The 18,026-nt window shown below is 41.8% G+C and overlaps 1 protein-coding gene across 3 annotated transcripts in view; it reads left to right on the plus strand.

Moving 5' to 3' along the window:
* LOC104598288 (hyperosmolality-gated Ca2+ permeable channel 2.3-like) overlaps nucleotides 1-18,026 on the plus strand; it is a 93,462-nt gene that overhangs the window by 48,311 nt on the left and 27,125 nt on the right. For all 3 annotated transcript variants that reach the window (XR_016084056.1, XR_016084057.1, XM_010260280.3), the window contains exon 5: nucleotides 14,620-14,829. Coding sequence is in view for 1 of the 3 variants with exons in the window: in XM_010260280.3 (XP_010258582.1) it covers nucleotides 14,620-14,829 (210 nt within the window). In the remaining 2 variants the exon portion in view is untranslated. The remainder of the gene's footprint in view (nucleotides 1-14,619; nucleotides 14,830-18,026) is intronic.

Below are 18,026 nucleotides of genomic sequence, written 5' to 3' on the forward strand. Positions count from 1 at the left end.
CCTCAAGTTGGGAGTAGATATCTATCATTCCCAACTTGGATAGGTCTGTCTCTAACTTCTTCCTTCGTACAGCCTTGGTGAGGATATCCGCGAGGTGCATATTAGATGTGATGTACGGAAGACACTTCTTGTGATGTGACCCTTTATCGCACAAAATGTCGATCAACTTCGATATGTTTAGTTCTGTCATGCTGCATTGGGTTGTGGGCTATATTAATAGCTGCTTGATTATCACAATACAACATTAAGGGCTTTTCATAGTCAATACCCAACTCTTCAAGTAGTGACCTCAGCCATAAGATTTCAGCTACTCCATTAGCCATTGACCTGTATTCTGCTTCAGCACTGGAGCGGGAAACAACACTCTGCTTCTTACTCCTCCAAGAGACAAGGTTACCTCCCACAAGGGCACAATATCCAGAGGTAGACCTGTCATCAACACTCCCAGCCCAATCGGCATCTGTATAGACTTCCACCCTCATGTGATTATTGTTCTTGAGCAGTATACCTCTACCCGGGCATCTCTTCAAGTATGCTAATATTCTCTCTGCCGAAAGAAGATGAGAAGTTCTAGGGGAGTGCATGTACTGGCTAACAACACTAACTGCATAGCTGATATCCGACTGAGTGAGGCAGAGATATAGGAGCTTTCCAACCAACCGTTGGAACATAACTTTGTCTTCAAGAGGCTCCCCGCCCTCTGCACTAATCTTGTGATTTTGTTCGATGGGTGTATCAGCCGGCTTAACCCCCAACTTTCCAGTTTCCGCCAACAGATCTAGAACATATTTTCTCTGAGAGATAAAAATCCCCTGCTTGGATCTAGCAACCTCAATACCCAAAAAGTACCGTAGTGCATCAAGATCTTTCACCTCAAACTCTTGATGAATGAGCTGTTTGAGGGACTCAATCTCATGATTGTCATTTCCTGTCACCACAATATCATCAACATATACTGCAAGTAGTGTCAGAGAGGACTCCACCCTCTTGATGAATAGTGTATGATCTGACTGGGCCTGTACATAACCAAACTTTCCAAGGGCTAATCTGAACCTATCAAACCAGGCTCTAGGTGACTACTTCAAACCATACAATGCCTTGTTTAGTCGGCAAACCTTCTTACCTGTCTCTGTATCATAGAATCTAGGAGGCAACTGCATGTAAACCTCTTCCTGTAAGTCTCCATTCAGAAAGGCATTTTTAACATCCATCTGAAACAGGGGCCAAGAATGATTTGCTGCAAGGGATAACAGAACTCGGATGGTGGTCATCTTGGCTACTGGGGCAAAGGTCTCCAAGTAGTCTATACCATAAGTCTGAGTGAACCCCTTTGCAACCAGCTGGGCTTTGTACCTTTCAATAGAGCCATCAGCATTATGCTTCACAGTGAACACCCATCTGCATCCCACCGGTTTCTTTCCTTTTGGTGGGTCAACCAGTGCCCAAGTATTATTCTTCAACAGGGCATCCATTTCGACTTGCATTGCATCTTTCCATTCTAGAACTGATAAGACTTCTTGCACTGTTCTTGGAATAGGGACATCGGCAATGGAAGTGAGATAGGACCGGTAAGATGGAGACAGACGATCATAGGATAAGAACTGTGAGATGCTGTGAGCTGTAGAAGTGGTGCAATGTCGTTTCCCTTTGTGAATGGAAATAGGGAGATCAAGGTCATCCACAAGAGAGGAAGCGGCAACAGTGAGAGGTATCTCAGTAGGCTCTGGATCTGGAGCCGCAGAAGGAACTAGAGCTGGCCGGGATTGCCGATGACTAGGATCAACCTGCCTGCATCGCCTGTGATAGACTCTCAACTCCGGCTCCCTCTGACCACCCTCACCACTACAGCCTTCATCATCCAGTGGAATAGGTAAAGGAACAGCCCCACTCAAAACAGCCCCACTTCCACTCTCACTGCTCTCCCCCTGAGGAAAGAAACTCAAAACAGCCCCACTCTCACTGCTCTCCCCCTGAGGAGAAACCCTAGGATAATAGGGTGTCTCCTCAAAGAAGGTGACATCCATGGAGACAAACTATTTCCCTGAAACTGGATCATAGCAGCAATAACCCTTTTGAGTTTGTGCATAACCAAGGAAAATGCATTTGGAGGCCTTAGGTTCGAACTTGGAATGATGAGGCCCGAGAAGCTGAACGAAACAGGTACAACCAAAGGTTTTAAGGGGAACAATGAACAACTCCTCGTCTGGGTATAGAAGGGAAAAGGGGGTTCTCATATCAAGAACCCGGGAAGGAACTCGATTAATGAGATAAACTGCTGTGAGGATAGCATCGCCCCAGAAGCGAATAGGTACATTGGAGGTAAACATAATGCTTCTAGCTACCTCCAAGATATGCCTATTCTTCCTTTCAGCAACGTCGTTCTGCTGTGGTGTATAAGGGCAAGTGCTCTGGTGAATAACTCCATGGCTAAGAAGGTAGGAGGTCAATGGCTGAGCAAAGTATTTCTTTGCATTATCAAATCTAAGGACTTTGATTTTGGTCCCAAACTGAGTGAGAACCATCTGATGGAAGTTTTGGGTCAGAGCAGGAACCTCATCCCGAGAACGCATAAGATAGACCCAAGAAAAGTGGGTATGGTCATCAACAAACAGTAGAAAATATCTGTACCCACCCATCGAAGAGATATGATATGGCCCCTAAACATCAGTATGCACAATATCAAAAGAGGAATTACTCCTTTTATTACTTAAAGAATAAGAGGTTCTACAATGTTTGGCAAACTCGCAACTCTCACACCTCAACTTTGATAACTCAACAGACTCAAATAAAGCAGGAAACAGACTTTTCAAAGACTTAAAAGACAAATGACCTAATCGGTTATGCCAAAGCATAACCGAACTCACAGACTGGGAAACAAAAGACTTCTTATCCATTGACTCCTCCCGACGAGAACTCTCTCCAAGCAGATAGATCCCGTTCGTCTCACGGCCAGTCCCAATCACCTTCCTCGTCTCCAAATCCTGAAAAACACATCGGTCAGGGAAAAAGGTTACTGAACAGTTCATGTGTTTGGTAATACTACTGAAAGCAGGTTAGTATCAAGCTTAGGAACATGCAAGACAAAAGATAAAGAGATAGTATCCAATAGCTTGATGTCCCCCTTGCCCGAAATGGGAACAAGAGAGCCATCAGCAATGGACACTCTATCTCGGTCAGAGGACAAGTGATAAGAAGTGAACAAAGATGGCAAGCTAGTCATATGGTCAGATGCACCTGAATCTATTACCCAGCAGTGGTCAGTATTACCTGGAGTTGAAGCATGGTAAGCTGAGGCTCGAGTACCTGAATGTGCAAATGCAGATGTGGCAGGAGCTGATGGTGACTGAGATGGCTGAGCTGAACTCCCAACTTCCTTTTCCAACTGTATGAGGGCAGCCCGAACAACAGCTAAAGTCTCTAGGGATGTGCCTGATGAGGATGCTGAATCAGTGTTCACGGCCACATGAGCATTACCCTTCTTCTTAGTTTTGCTGGGACCAAGTGCGGATGTAGCTTCCAACAAGTATCTTTTGTGTGCTTGGGTTTCTTGCAATGTTCACATACCAGATCCCGTTTATCTTCCTTCTTCCGGTCCCTTTCTGAGTCACCCCCTGGCTTAGGTTTAATAGCTGTCAAGGCTGGGAAAGAGGGCTGAGGCTGCATCATGACTTTCCTCCTGGTCTCTTCACCATGCACCAGGGAGTATGCTTGAGAAAGGGTCACACTATCTCTTGTCAATATCTGTTGTCGCACAATGTCATAATCTGAACTCAAACCAGCCAGAAACTCAAATACCCTATTCGTTTCGACTTGCTTTCTGTAAGTCTGTGGATCTTTGGGACTCTTCCACTCAAGGGTCTCTAGATGGTCAATCTCATGCCACAAGGATTTCAAGGTAGAGAAGTAGACAAAAACTGGCTTCTCTCCTTGTTTAAGGCTGTTCACCTCACACTTCAGTTCATAGGCTCTAGCAAAATTAAGGGGTTGGGAATAGGTTTCTTTCACAACATCCCATATCTCTTTGGTTGTCTTTGCCCACAAGAAATTTTGGCTGATATGTGGCTGCATAGAATTACACAGCCATGCCATAACCAAATAGTTCTCTTGAACCCACTTGGTGTATGTTGGGTCCTCCTTGGAAGGTTCTTTCACATCTCCCAAGAGGTAACCCAGTTTTCCCCTTCCTCCAATAGCCATCATGGCTGATTGAGCCCACTCCAAGTAATTTGACCCATCAAATCTCATAGTTGTAATCTGAAACCTGGTTTCAGATACACCACCAAAACTGTTATTTCCAAAACTACTTTCTCCCTGACCCTTAAACTCCATCTTTGATCAAGAATCAATGGCTACAAACTGTTAGAGCCACTATACCAGAAAAAGAGTAAAACAAGCAGGTCTGAAATCTGATTTGAAACCAACACAAAACTGATCTGAAATCTGATCTGATCCGAAATCTGATCTGAAAACAACCCAAATTTATGTACTTCGGTTTACTGTCTTCTAGGGTTACCTGAACCCTAACCTTCGCTGCTTCTTCCTGATTACCAACTCTTTGCAAGCCGTGGCAAGTCTTCAACTGCTGCGAACCTCTCCTGGTAATCTCCAAGATTCAGCCACCGAATACTTCTTCAAAGCTTCCAGCCCTAGATAGGCTCTGATACCAAGTAGAAGATCAAGACTGTAATCAGTCTTGAATCCTAATAGGTTTTAGGTTTACAAAATAGAAGAAAAGTGAGAGAAAGAAGAAAGAATAGAAGAGAAACAAGAGAACACAAGTGGTTGAAAGGAGGAACAGATTCTAACAGATCTGCCGCCGCCACTTTCTTATTATTTATAGGTTATGTTTAGTACACAATGGAAAGGACACATCTGCCCTTAGTACTTACATAATAAATAAAGTAAATAAAATCTGAAATAAATAACAATTGAATTAACAAACTGACTCAAACTGACACTACTATAACTGAAACAAATAACTACACATGCTGTCCTACGAACACAGTGGGGACCACTGCAGTGGGGCCCACATCAATGTTCTCTATACAAGGAAAGGTGAAGACAAGGAAAAACTGTGGTGTACTCACTATCAAAAGCCTAGACACACTCGAGAAACCTATTGGGAGTTAGTGGGGAAGCCCAAGTGGGCAACCAAAAATCAAGGCACTTCAAAGAAGCCTCCTCAGAAGAAATTTACTTCTGCACATCAGGCCACACAAGACTATCAGCAAAATAATCAGACTACTGTTTTTCCTCAAGAGCATCCTAGTGGTTCTGATCCCAAGGAAGACATCATCAACTCCTTTAGAGATCATTTGGAATTGTATGGTAGGACACTCAGGTAGATGGATAAGTCAGTTCCTACCCCTTCTACCTCATTTGCTTCTACATCAGGGAAAGGTGCTTTTGCATTTCATGTGTGTACCTCTGCTCCCGAGTCACCTTGGGTCATTGACTCAGGGGCATCAAACCATATGATTTGTAAGTCAAATCTCTTTCAGACCTACACTCTTCTCTCTGGAAGGATAAAGTGAGATTTGTTGATGGGTCTCTATCCACCATTGCTGGTCAGGGATCTGTATCCCTTCCTGATGGCCTTGTATTATCCCATATCCTTCATGTTCCCAAGCTTCCTATTAATTTGTTATCTATAAGCAATATTACTCAGTCCATAAACTATTGTGTAACCTTTTTTCCTCATTCTTGTGTTTTCCAGGATTTAACCTCGGGGAGGACGATTGGTAAAGGAAATATGGTTGATGGCCTTTACATCTTGGAGAATAAAGTTTGTCTTGTGGCATCATCCTCTGTGAGCCTTATGAGTCAGTCTAAAAACAGTCAACTGTGGTTGTGGCATAATCGCCTTCGTCATTTGTCCTTTGAGTCTTTGAAAGCTATGTTCCCTGAATTGTTCAAGTCAGTGTCTATTACTAGTTTACATCGTCAAACGTGTCCGTTGAGTAAGCATTGTAGAACAAATTTTCCATCAAATAATAAAAGATCTACTTTGTCTTTCCATGTTGTATTTTTTTATGTTTGGGGTCCTGTAAACATACCTATCGAGGGTGGGTACAAGTACTTTATCAGCTTTATTGATGACTATTCGAGATACACTTGGCTATATCCTATGCATTTAAGAGAAGAAGTACCCAAGATTGTGCAAGATTTCCATCGCATGCTTTTTACTCAATTTCATGACTTAGATGAGTTTTTCTCCTCTCATGGATCTCTTCATAGAAGATCATGTGCTATAACAACACAACAGAATGGCGTTTCTGAAAGGAAGAACCGACATCTCCTTGAAGTTGCCTGTAGTATGATGCTTCACATGCATGTTCCAAAATGGTTTTGGGTTGATGCTGTGATGGCTGCAACTTATGTTATTAATCATCCACATCAACTTCTTTTCCCTCAATCCCCTTTATTTTCCATTCCCCTACGTGTTCTTGGGTGTAAGTGTTTTGTTCATGATCTATCTCCTAACCGGGGTAAATTGGATCCCAAATCTGTTCCATGTGTTTTCTTGGGTTATCCCTCTTCCCAGAAGGGTTACTGTTTCTACTGTAGCTACAGTAGTCCAAACCAGTAAGGAGAAGAAGAAAGAGAAGGAGAAGAAGAAGAAGAAGAAGAAGAGAAGAAGAAGAAGATGAAAGAATTGTCGAACCTGATAGCTAAACCCTATCAGTCGACCTCTTAATTGTGATTAGGCTTCTAATTAAATGTACAAGGACTAAACTGCCCCTACTTAAGTATGGGACAGAGAACCTCTAATAAGACTGCCACATAAGATCATAACTTAACCAAGGTGAGTTGACTAATCTACCCTTATTCGGCTAACTCTAACACTCCCCTTCAAGCTGGAGAATATATGTCATATAATCCCAGCTTGTTACATATATAGTTCACTCTCCCTGAGCTTAAGGCTTTTGTAAACAAATCTGCCCACTGATCACTTGAGCTTACATGTTCTGTGCTTATCTCTCCAGTAAGAACCTTCTCCCTCACAAAGTGGCAATTAATCTCTATGTGCTTTGTTCTCTCATGAAAAACAGGGTTGGATGAGATATGGAGCGCAGCTTGATTGTCACAGTACAACTTCATAGGTTTATCCATGTGGAACCCGATTTCTTGTAGGAGATTCCTTAACCACACTAATTCACATGTAGTGTGTGCCATGGCTCTGTACTCGGCTTCAGCACTGCTTCTAGCCACAACCGTCTGCTTTTTATTCTTCCACGTCATAAGATTTCCTCAAAGAAATGTGCAGTAACCTGTAATAGATCTTCTATCAGACACAGAGCCCGCCCAATCTGCATCCGTGTACCCAACTACTTCAAGTTTTTCTCCTGGTTTATACAATAGCCCACGGCCCGGAGCTCCCTTCAAATATCTTATAATTCTAAGAACTGCATCCCAGTATACGAGGGTTCTGCATAAATTGGCTCACCACACTGACTGCAAAGGAGATGTCTAGTCTCGTGATAGTCAAATAGTTCAGCTTCCCTACTAGTCATCTATACCTTCCAGGATCATCAAATATTTCCCTTGTATCACTGCTCAACTTAACATTTGGTTCCATAGGAGTCTCAGCCGGTTTTGCACCTAACAGTCCTGTTTCGTCCAATAGATCGAGAACATATTTTCTTTGGCACAGGTTTACACCTTGTCTTGATCTAGCAACTTCTATACCCAAGAAATACTTCAATGTTCCAAGGTCTTTTGTTTGAAAATGATTTTGCAGAAAGACCTTAAGTTTGTCGATCCCCAATTTGTCACTGCCAGTTATGACAATATCATCCACATAAACCACTAATAAAATCTTTCCAGCTTCTGAGTCATAGCTGAACACTGAGTGATCAACCTGGCATTGTTTCATTCCAAAATTCTTCACCACTTCACTAAACTTCCCGAACCAAGCACGAGGCGATTGTTTCAACCCATAAATTGCCTTTTTCAGTCTGCACACCTTACCAGCCTCCCCCTGAGCAACAAACCCAGGTGGTTGCTCCATATATACCTCCTTTATAAGGTCACCATGAAGGAAGGCATTTTTTATGTCAAGTTGAAATAAGGGCCAATCATACATAACTGCAAGGGAAATTAACACACGGACAGAGCTAATCTTAGCCACTGGAGAGAAGGTCTCCATATAGTCTACTCCATACAACTGTGAATACCCTTTAGCAACAAGTCTGGCTTTCAGACGCTCCACACTACCATCTGGCAAGTATTTAACAGTATACACCCATTTATAACCCACAACATGCTTACCAGGAGGAAGAGTAGTGAGCTCCCACGTGTGAGTATGCTGAAGAGCAGAGAGTTCCTCCTCCATTGCCTGCCTCCACCCAGGTGAACTAAGAGCCTCTTGGACATTGTTAGGTATGGAAATAGATGACAATAGTGAAACAAACTGACGATGTGAGGCGGAAAGGTGAGATACTGAAACAAAATTGGAAATGGGATGGAGAGTAGAACTACGTTTACCTTTCCGTAAGGCAATGGGTAGGTCAAGTCCTGAAGGTTCAGCAACAGGAGCAACGACAGGATCCGCGGACAAGGTAGAAGCTGGAGAAGGGGCCGGTGTCATTTGACGTGTATACACTTGCCGAATTGGTGGTCGTTCAGTAGGGATCTGCACTGGATGAGGTGACGAGTCAACTCCAACAGGAACACCCGGAACGGGATCACTGACCGGAAGAGGAAGAGGAAGTAAAGGTGGAGACGAAGATGCTTCAGTTCCTGAGAAGAAGGGAACAAACTCAAAAAAGGTGACATCAGGACAGACATAGCACTTCCGAGTAATGGGATTGTAACACTTGTACCCTTTTTGAGTCCAAGAGTAGCCAAGAAAGACACACTTAATGGAGCGTGCATCCAACTTGTCTATTCCAGGACTCAGATTGTGAACAAAGCACACACAGCCAAAGATACGAGGTGTTAATGGAAAGGGAGACAAGGTAGGGAACAAGATAGAGAAGGGAGACCGACCATGAAGAATAAAGGAGGGCATCCGATTAATGAGGAAACACGCAGTAAGTACAGCATCACTCCAAAACCGTTTAGGAACACTCATATGATGAAGAATAGACCGAGTTGTTTCAAGGAGATGACGGTTATTCTGTTCAGCCACCCCATTTTGTTGAGGAGTGGATGCACAAGAAGTTTGATGAATGATGCCATGCTGTTCTAAATACTGTTGAAAGGAAGTTAGAAAATATTCACGACCATTATCTGAACGAAGAACTTTGATTGGAACACCAAATTGTGTACGTTTCAGCATGGAATTTTTGAAAAATGGAAAATAATTCACTCCTTTCTTTCATTAAATAAATCCATGTCATTCTTGAACAATCATCAATAAAAGTGACAAAATACTTGTAACCATCATAAGACTCTATTTTGATCAGGCCCCAAACATCTGAATGAATCAAAGCAAAAGGACTCAACATACGACTTTCAACTCTAGGACTGAAGGAAACACGACGATGTTTCCCAAACTGACACGACTCACACTGTAACACTGACAAATGACTCAAAGACGGAACTAGTATCTTGAGTGCCTTGAGAGAAGGATGTCCCAGTCGACAATGCCACTGTAGAGGAGTGAGTGACGTCTGAAGTGCAACTGACGATCCACCACCGTCAAGGTAATACAATCCACCAGCTTCATGCCCCCCACCAATCTTCTTCCCCGTCCTGAGATCTTGAAAAGCACAAGAGGAAGGGAAAAAAGTAACAGAGCAGTTAAAAGTCTTGGTTAATTTACTAACAAACATAAGATTGAATGGAAACTTAGGGACATATAGAACAGATGATAAAGAAAGAGAAGCCATGTCAACATTGCCAACACCACAGATGGGAGAGGAGGAACCATTGGCAAGGGTAACAGTTTGAGATGTGGAAGTTTCAGAGAGAGAAGAGAACACAATTGGAGTCCCGGTCATGTGATCAGAGGTTCCAGAGTCAGTAATCCAAGGAGAGGTTTTAGATGACAGGCAAGCTATACCTGAGTGGGCAAGAGTAGCAGTAGTGTGTTGTGAAGTGGACTGAAGGAACCGCTCATACTCATCACGCGGTACACTCACCATCTCCCTTTTGGAAACAGATGTAGATGTGAAAGGAGTTAGGTCTGCCTGTTGATTATCACTGACATCAACCCCACCAGCAACAGCATGATTGGCCCATTTAGAGGGAGGGCGGCCATGAAGATCATAACAGAAATTTACGGAATGTCCTTCCCTGCCACAGTGGGTACACTTCCTTGTAGAGCTGCCTTTTTCTTTGCCACGGCCTCCCCCTGAGTCACGACCACCACCACGGCCAAATATGGAACCACTCCCCCTTTCGTACCACGTCCACCTCCTCTGACTGTCACAAAAGCTGATCTATCAGACTGTGTGGGATTCTCTGTCTGTCCCAAAGAAATCCTGCGAAGCCGAGCAAACACTTCCTCAAGTGTAGGAAGGGTAGAGCCCCCCAATATTTGGGCCCTAACTGGTTCATACTCTGATTTCAACCCCACTAAGAACCTTGTGACATCTAGTTGTTCCCTCTGTTGTTGCTGAACCTTAACATCTGGAGTGAGAGGATGATAGACATTGAGTTCATTTCTGAGGTTCTTCATACTGGCATAGTACTCTTCTAGGGTTTTATTTCCTTGTTGCAGATCGAAGTACTCCTGATAGAGCTGATATACCCTTGTAGTATTATCTTGCCTAGAATACAGCTTCTTGGCATGTTCCCATATGTCCTTAGTTGTATCTAAGAACCTGAAGTTGGCACTTATTTTGGGTTCCATACTGTTCCATAGCCATGTCATGATTTGAGCATCCTCCTGTTCCCAATCATCAAACCCTAGAGAGTCAGCCGGTGGTTTATCTTCTTTCACATGCTTCACTTTTCTCTTTGCCTTGAGAAAAACTTCCACCGACTTGGCCCATGGAACATAGTTCTCACCATTCAGTTTAATTGAGGTCATCTGTACACCTAGATAGTCAGAGGAAACCACCGCACTAGGTTTCTGATCACTACAGCCATCTCCCATTGCTGCCATGATACTCTTTCAATGCTGCCTCTAATCTGAATTCCCAATCACCAACTAAGTGCTGCTGTCAAGAGTTTGATGTTCCAGAACCTACAGCAGTCCCTAAACACAATGATAGATACACACGCCTTTGTTCTTATCCACACCACTACTGATTTCACAAAAAAAAACACAGACTACACCGACATTAATTCAGCACTTACTATCCACATGCAAGCTCTCTTACAACTACTCAACAGAGTTTGTGCATCACAAGCACCACCACACAGCCATAGCTGTCACACACAATACAGACCTGCTTTAATGCTTTTAAGAGGGCACCAGAAGACCAACAAAAACTCAACTAGTACCATTGCATTACACCTTGCACCATTCGGCCACCTACAGTAGCAGCCCTTACACCATTTGGTCACTGTAAACACAGCCTGTTCTTGGAATTTTTCCAAGAACCAGGGCAACAACCAACCTAGTTCTCTAGGTTCTGATCAGTCCTCTCACTGTAGCTACAGTATTCCGAACCAGTAAGGAGAAGAAGAAAGAGAAGGAGAAGAAGAAGAAGAAGAGAAGAAAAAGAAGATGAAAGAACTGTTGAACCTGATAGCTAAACCCTATCAGTCGACCTCTTAATAGTGATTAGGCTTCTAATTAAATGTACAAGGACTAAACTGCCCCTACTTAAGTATGGGACAGAGAACCTCTAATAAGACTGCCACATAAGCTCATAACTTAACCAAGGTGAGTTGACTAATCTACCCTTATTCGGCTAACTCTAACAGTTACAAATGCTTCAATCCGGTCACACATAAGTACTTTGTATCGATGGATGTGTCCTTTGAATCTGAACCCTTCTTCTAAGCCTCTCTTTAGGGGGAGAATAGTGTGAAGGAGGAGAGGCAAGCTCCAGCTCCTCAGATTCCTCTTCCCTTTATTCCTGACTCCTCTCCATTTCGTGTCTTCTTGAGGCGCCGTAAGGGACAACTGAATTCAAAGGCTATGGAGCAACTTGAGATTATACATCCAGCACCATCTGACTCCTTGAAGGAAAATCCAAGAACCCTTGTTCCCTTTGATATTACTGAACCTATTGCTATTGATGATCCTACTAATGATCTTGATGTTCCAATTGCTCATAGAAAAGGGGTTCGATCATGTACTACTAAGCATCCTATTGCTCAGTTCTTGTCCTATGAAAACATTGCTCCCTCATTTCATGCCTTTTTGATTGCCATTGATTGTGTCTCCATTCCCAAAAGTGTTGCAGAAGCCTCATCTATACCTAAATGGACAAAGGCAATGAAGGAAGAAATTAGTGCTCTTCACAAAAACAACACTTGAGAGTTGGTGAATCTTCTTGAAGGCGAGGAGCCAGTGGGGTGCAAGTGGGTATTCACAGTAAAGCATAGAGCATATGGGTCGGTTGAGAGGTATAAAGCTAGTTTAGTTGCAAAAGGGTATACTCAGGTGTATGGGGTTGATTATGCAAAAACTTTGGACCCGGTTGATAAAATGAACACTATTCAGACTATACTATCCTTGGCTGTTAACTTTGATTGGGAGCTCCATCAATTGGACATAAAAAATGCATTCTTAAATGGGGATCTGGAAGAAGAAGTTTACATGATTCAGCCTCTTGGGTTTGTAGCACAAGGGTGTGAAGGGAAAGTTTGCAAATTGAAAAAGTCTTTATATGGTTTGAAACAATCCCCAAGGGCCTGGTTCAGCAGATTTCACTTGGCTCTTCAGAAAATTGGGTTCAAACAGTGCCAATCTGACCATACTCTATTTGTCAAAAGAAACCAAAAGAATGTTGTGGTATTCATTGTCTATGTTGATGACATTGTGATCACGGGGAATTGGGACTCTAGGATTCAAAAGGTCAAAGAATCCCTTGCTATGCAGTTTGAGGTGAAAGATTTGGGACAACTACATTATTTTCTTGGTATTGAGGTTGCCCGCTCAAAAAAGGGCATCTTCATTTCCCAAATGAAGTATGTCCTAGATCTCTTGTAGGACACGGGAAAGTTAGGAGCAAAGCCTGTAGATTCTTCTATTGAGGAAAACCATCGGCTTGGTGATTGTATTGGAGAACCAGTGACAGATGTCAAGAAGTTTAAGAGGTTGGTAGGAAGACTTCTCTACCTATCAATGACTCGTCCAGATATAGCTTATGCTATTGGTGTCCTTAGTCAGTTTATGCATGCACCAACATCTTCCCATTTAGAGGCAGCTGAGAGGGTTCTTAGATATCTGAAGAAGTATCCAGGAATTGGGTTACTTTTCAAGAAACATGGTCATATGAAAGTGGAAGTCTACACAGATGCAGATTGGGCTGGAGCTATTGATGATAGGAAATCAGCTAGTGGATATTGTACCTTTGTTGGTGGAAACTTGGTAACTTAGAGAAGCAAAAAACAAAGTGTAGTGGCCAGATCTAGTGCTGAGGCCGAGTATAGGGCCATGACACATGGAGTTGCTGAAGTACTATGGGTAAAGGATTTGATTGGAGAGTTGGGCCTCTCTGTTGATGGCCCAATGTCTCCCTAATGTGACAAAAAGGTAGCCATTAATATTGCAGCCAATCCAGTTCATGACAGGACCAAGCATATTGAAGTTGACAAGCATTTCATAAGGGAGAAACTTGAAAAGGGGGAAGTTTGTACTCCTTACATCAGTTCCAAGGAACAACTGGCTGATGTTCTTATAAAGGGTCTTCACTATTTGCGACATAATGAACTGTGTGACAAGTTGGGCATGATTGACATATATGCTCCAACTTGAGGGGGAGTGTTGTAATGTGTAGCGGCCTAGTAGGGGCATTTTTGCCTTTCCCATTGTAACTATTATAAGCTGCCACCCTAAGTATAAATACTAACTTAAGCGCCACCAGCTACTGATTTTGAATAGATTTTTCTTTTCTCCTCTCTCTTTCTCCTTTCCTCCTTCTCCTCCTCTCTTCTCTCTTCTTGTTCTATCGAACTATAGGGCACCTTCCACCTTTTAACAAAGGATGTGCCCTAATCATCCCTCTAGATATATAGTTATAGATAGAAAATATTTTCTGGTTATTTTTTTTGAGATTGCATGGGAACATAATGAAGAGTTACTCGGGCCCAGCTGGAGTAGGGACCTTATTGAAGGCAGGACTCCCTGCACTATTTAATATGTATCACATTCAACAGGTTGGTTGGGTGTAATTGAAGAAGACAGTTAAGTAGCAGTCACTTGGTTTCTTCTGGAGCAGAAGGCCCATGTGTCCTATGACACTTGATATGGGAAGTGATAGCATTGCCATCCTTCCTGAGTTGCTTGTTCAGGTGGATTCCTAGATTGGTCAATAGTTTTGACAACTCATTAGCATGGGGATTGCTAGACCTGGGGATAATTCTGTAATTCTGCTTATTACTGTGTCAAGTATGTCAACCTTGACTGTTATTCTACTAGTTTGTAGATCTTAAACTTTGGGGTTGGGATTCATTTATTCTTCACATCCTACATTAATAAATTCTAATTTCATGTTCCTGATCACACACACACACAGATTGTTTGATGCTAAATATCATTTGATTCTGCAGGAATATAAGTATATTTCAATGAAGAGACTTGCTTACTTTTATTCATCAAAACCTCAACCACATCAGTTCACCATTTTGGTCCGTGGTATCCCCAGATCTGCTGGGAACAGCTTCAGTGGAATTGTTGAGAGTTTTTTTATGGAATATCATCCTGCCACATATCTATCACATTTGGTGGTCCGGCGAACAAACAAAGTTCAAGGTCTAATTGTAAGCATTTTGTTGTGAATTTTTACCAGCTCTTCCCCATTTGTTTTTGCAGTTTTATGTGCTAATATGAAATATTTTTAGATTCTTTTGCTGGGGTGAATAAGCATATTATGATGCTTAGTTGTCAACTATCTTTTAGTTTTCTTGCAATATTCTCAAAATTATACAGTTTACAATGTATGTTTTGAATGGTGACTCCCAAGAGTTTCAATTGAAATCTTAGGATTGAACCTTATTCCTGAATCTTATAGCTTATTCGAATTTTGTGATTTAATCACTTTGACTGGGACTTGGTTTTGTATTTTGCCATTGCTTTTTTCAAGGGCTTTTGTTTTAAAACCCTTACTAGAATGAAACTTATTTGCATTATTGATGACCCATTTAGTAACATATTTGTGTTTATCTGTATTATTTATGACCTATTTAACAATATTTTTTGAGTTTTTCTGCATTATTTATGACCTTTTTTAAGATTTTTAATGTTTTTATACCTAGATCAAGCCTCCAAAATCCATAATTGTGAAGGCATTGCCCTGGAACCCTCCTAGGTGTTGCCTAGGTGACAAGGTGCCCTTGGTGGGGCACTTAGCTTGAACACTTTGACTTGAATGAAAAATGCACCTAGACTAGCACAATTAGGCAATAAGGCATCTGCCTAGTTGACAAGAATTGCAATGTGGGCACTTTATTATAATATTATTATTATAGTTGCATATATCACTTATGCTTTGTTCTAGGGTTTTACTATAAGAAATAAACGATCCAATGGTTTTAGAAGAGAAAATTAAAGGAAGAAGAAAAGGTATATAAGAGGTTTATTATTTTCTCTCTTATCACATACATTAAATAGAACAGGGGTTCCACCACTTGCTATTTTTCTCTTTTTCTTACTCTCTATCTTAATTTTTTTAGCATAAAATATAGCTTCTTTAGTTTCTAAGTTGGCATAATTTTTCTTTATTTAATATTCATTATTTTACAATGTTATGCTTTGAAATATTGAAATTGATATATTTAGAATGCTACTGTCTTTTGGATAATGTGATTTGCCATATTTTGAGAGAAAAAGTAACATTATTAGTAAACTAGGAAGTAACCTAGTATTTAGTTTTTATTTTGTAAAATTCTATTGCGTAGGTGACTAAGCACTCCATTGTTTCCTATTGCCTAAGTTGCAGAAATTAGGGTTTCAAGAGAGTGAAAAAAAAGGAGAGAAGAAAAGAAGAAGAGAAGAAAAGAAGAAGAAGAGAAGAAGAGAAGAAGAGAAGAAGAGAAGAAGAAAGGGAAGTGTCGAGAAGTGTGTGATGTTCACTGTTCACACCCTCAAAAGTTCACTTTATAATTGAAAATTAATAATTACAAGAAGGCCCCTATCTGGGTGCCCAAATACAAAGAGAGTACAAGAAAGGAGAAAATGACCAAAAACACCCTTGTCTAACCATTCTCAACACTCCCTCTCACGCTGAGCATATTTGTCAATCATGCCCAGCTTGGAAAGGTTCTTAGCAAACTTTGGATGGTGAACACCTTTATTGAGGCAATCAGCTAGTTGGTCTTCTGACCTTACAAAAGGAAGGCAAATCTCTCCGCTAACAATTCTTCCTCTAATAAAGTGTCTATCCACCTCAATATGCTTTGTACGATCATGTTGGACAGGATTATGAGCAATATTTATGGTTGCTTGGTTCTCACAATATAGTCTCATTGGAACATTTGTTTGGATGCCCATCTCAGTCAATAAGGTCTTCAACCAAAGTAGTTTAGACACTCCATGAGCCATTGCCCTGTACTCAGCCTCAGCACTAGAACGAGCAACCACAGATTGTTTCTTACTTCTCCAGGAAACTACATTGCCTCCAACTAAGGCACAATAACCGGATGTAGATCTCCTATCATCGATGGACCCTGCCCAATCAGCATCTATGTAAGCCTCAATCTTTAGATGGCCGTGGTTGGAATACAACATCCCTTTGCCAGGGCATCCTTTCAGGTAGGCTAAAATTCTGTTAACTGCCTGCATATGAGATGTCCTGGGTTCATGCATATATTGGCTAACCACTCCAACAACATAGGAAATGACAGGTCTAGTCAAACAAAGATACAAAAGGCGTCCCACCAATCTCTGATATACTCCCTGTCTGGAAGAACTTCTCCTTCAGTAGAGTTCAACTTGTGGTTGGGATCAATTGGTGTTTTCTACAGGCTTACACCCTAATTTCCCAACCTCATGAAGCAAATCGAACACATATTTCCTTTGTGACAGAAAAATCCCCTTCTTGGATCTCGCAACTTCAATGCCAAGAAAGTATCGGAGATCACCAATGTCCTTAATCTCAAATTCAGAAGCAAGGAATGACTTTAACTGAGAGATACTTATGATATCATTGTTACACAGTTTTGTATGCCCTTAGCTCCAATCAAATTTGATGTACTTTTGTCATTTAGTGTAAATGAATAAAGTGCATGTTTGATTCATATTGTGTGGTATGTTTCTATGTAAGACCCTTAAACTAGACACTTAATGAGACTTGTGTTAGTTTAGAATGTTCACAGCCGTTGGATAAGTCTGGGGAGATTTATCCTGCCAAGGCTGGCACTAGTGTGCTGCCAAGTGTTGGGGTGGCCTGTCTCAGCTGCCAGGGTGAGACCCAAAGCACATGCAGTGTAGGATTACTTGAATCTTTGAACCGGACCAGATTTCCAGTATTGCCCTGGACCTTGGAGATTGATGGGCAAAACTGGAAAGTTACACCTGACCCCTAGACTCGATTATAATACTGCACTGGGTGTCGGATTGGGATGTCTTTGATATGCCAATCAGTGAGATTCTTAGCGGGGGTCAAAACCTGGGTATGTTGGGACAGTCTGAGAATTCATCTGAGTGGGTGATCATAGTGACAGGATCAGCCCCTTTGTCGGACAAAGGTAATGATCGGGGATGCACTCTCTCTGATTTTAACCAAATTGCCGGCAGTTGATTTCAATCGTTGGAATTTTGTTTTGCAAAATTTATATATAAGATATATAGATATATACAGTTTCAAAATGTTTGCAAATGGTTTTAATTCCCGGGATCCATAGTAGCAGAGAGTGCAACACTGTTCCTTGCAGCCGAGGGAGAGGTCTTCTCTTGTCGGGCAGTGTTTGATCATTATGGGCTGAGAGGTTGAGTGTAAGGCCATTTAGGGTTATACCTG

This window comes from Nelumbo nucifera, chromosome 3 (genome assembly GCF_055504915.1).
Source record: "Nelumbo nucifera cultivar China Antique chromosome 3, China Antique-T2T, whole genome shotgun sequence".
NCBI classification, from domain to species: Eukaryota; Viridiplantae; Streptophyta; class Magnoliopsida; order Proteales; family Nelumbonaceae; genus Nelumbo; species Nelumbo nucifera.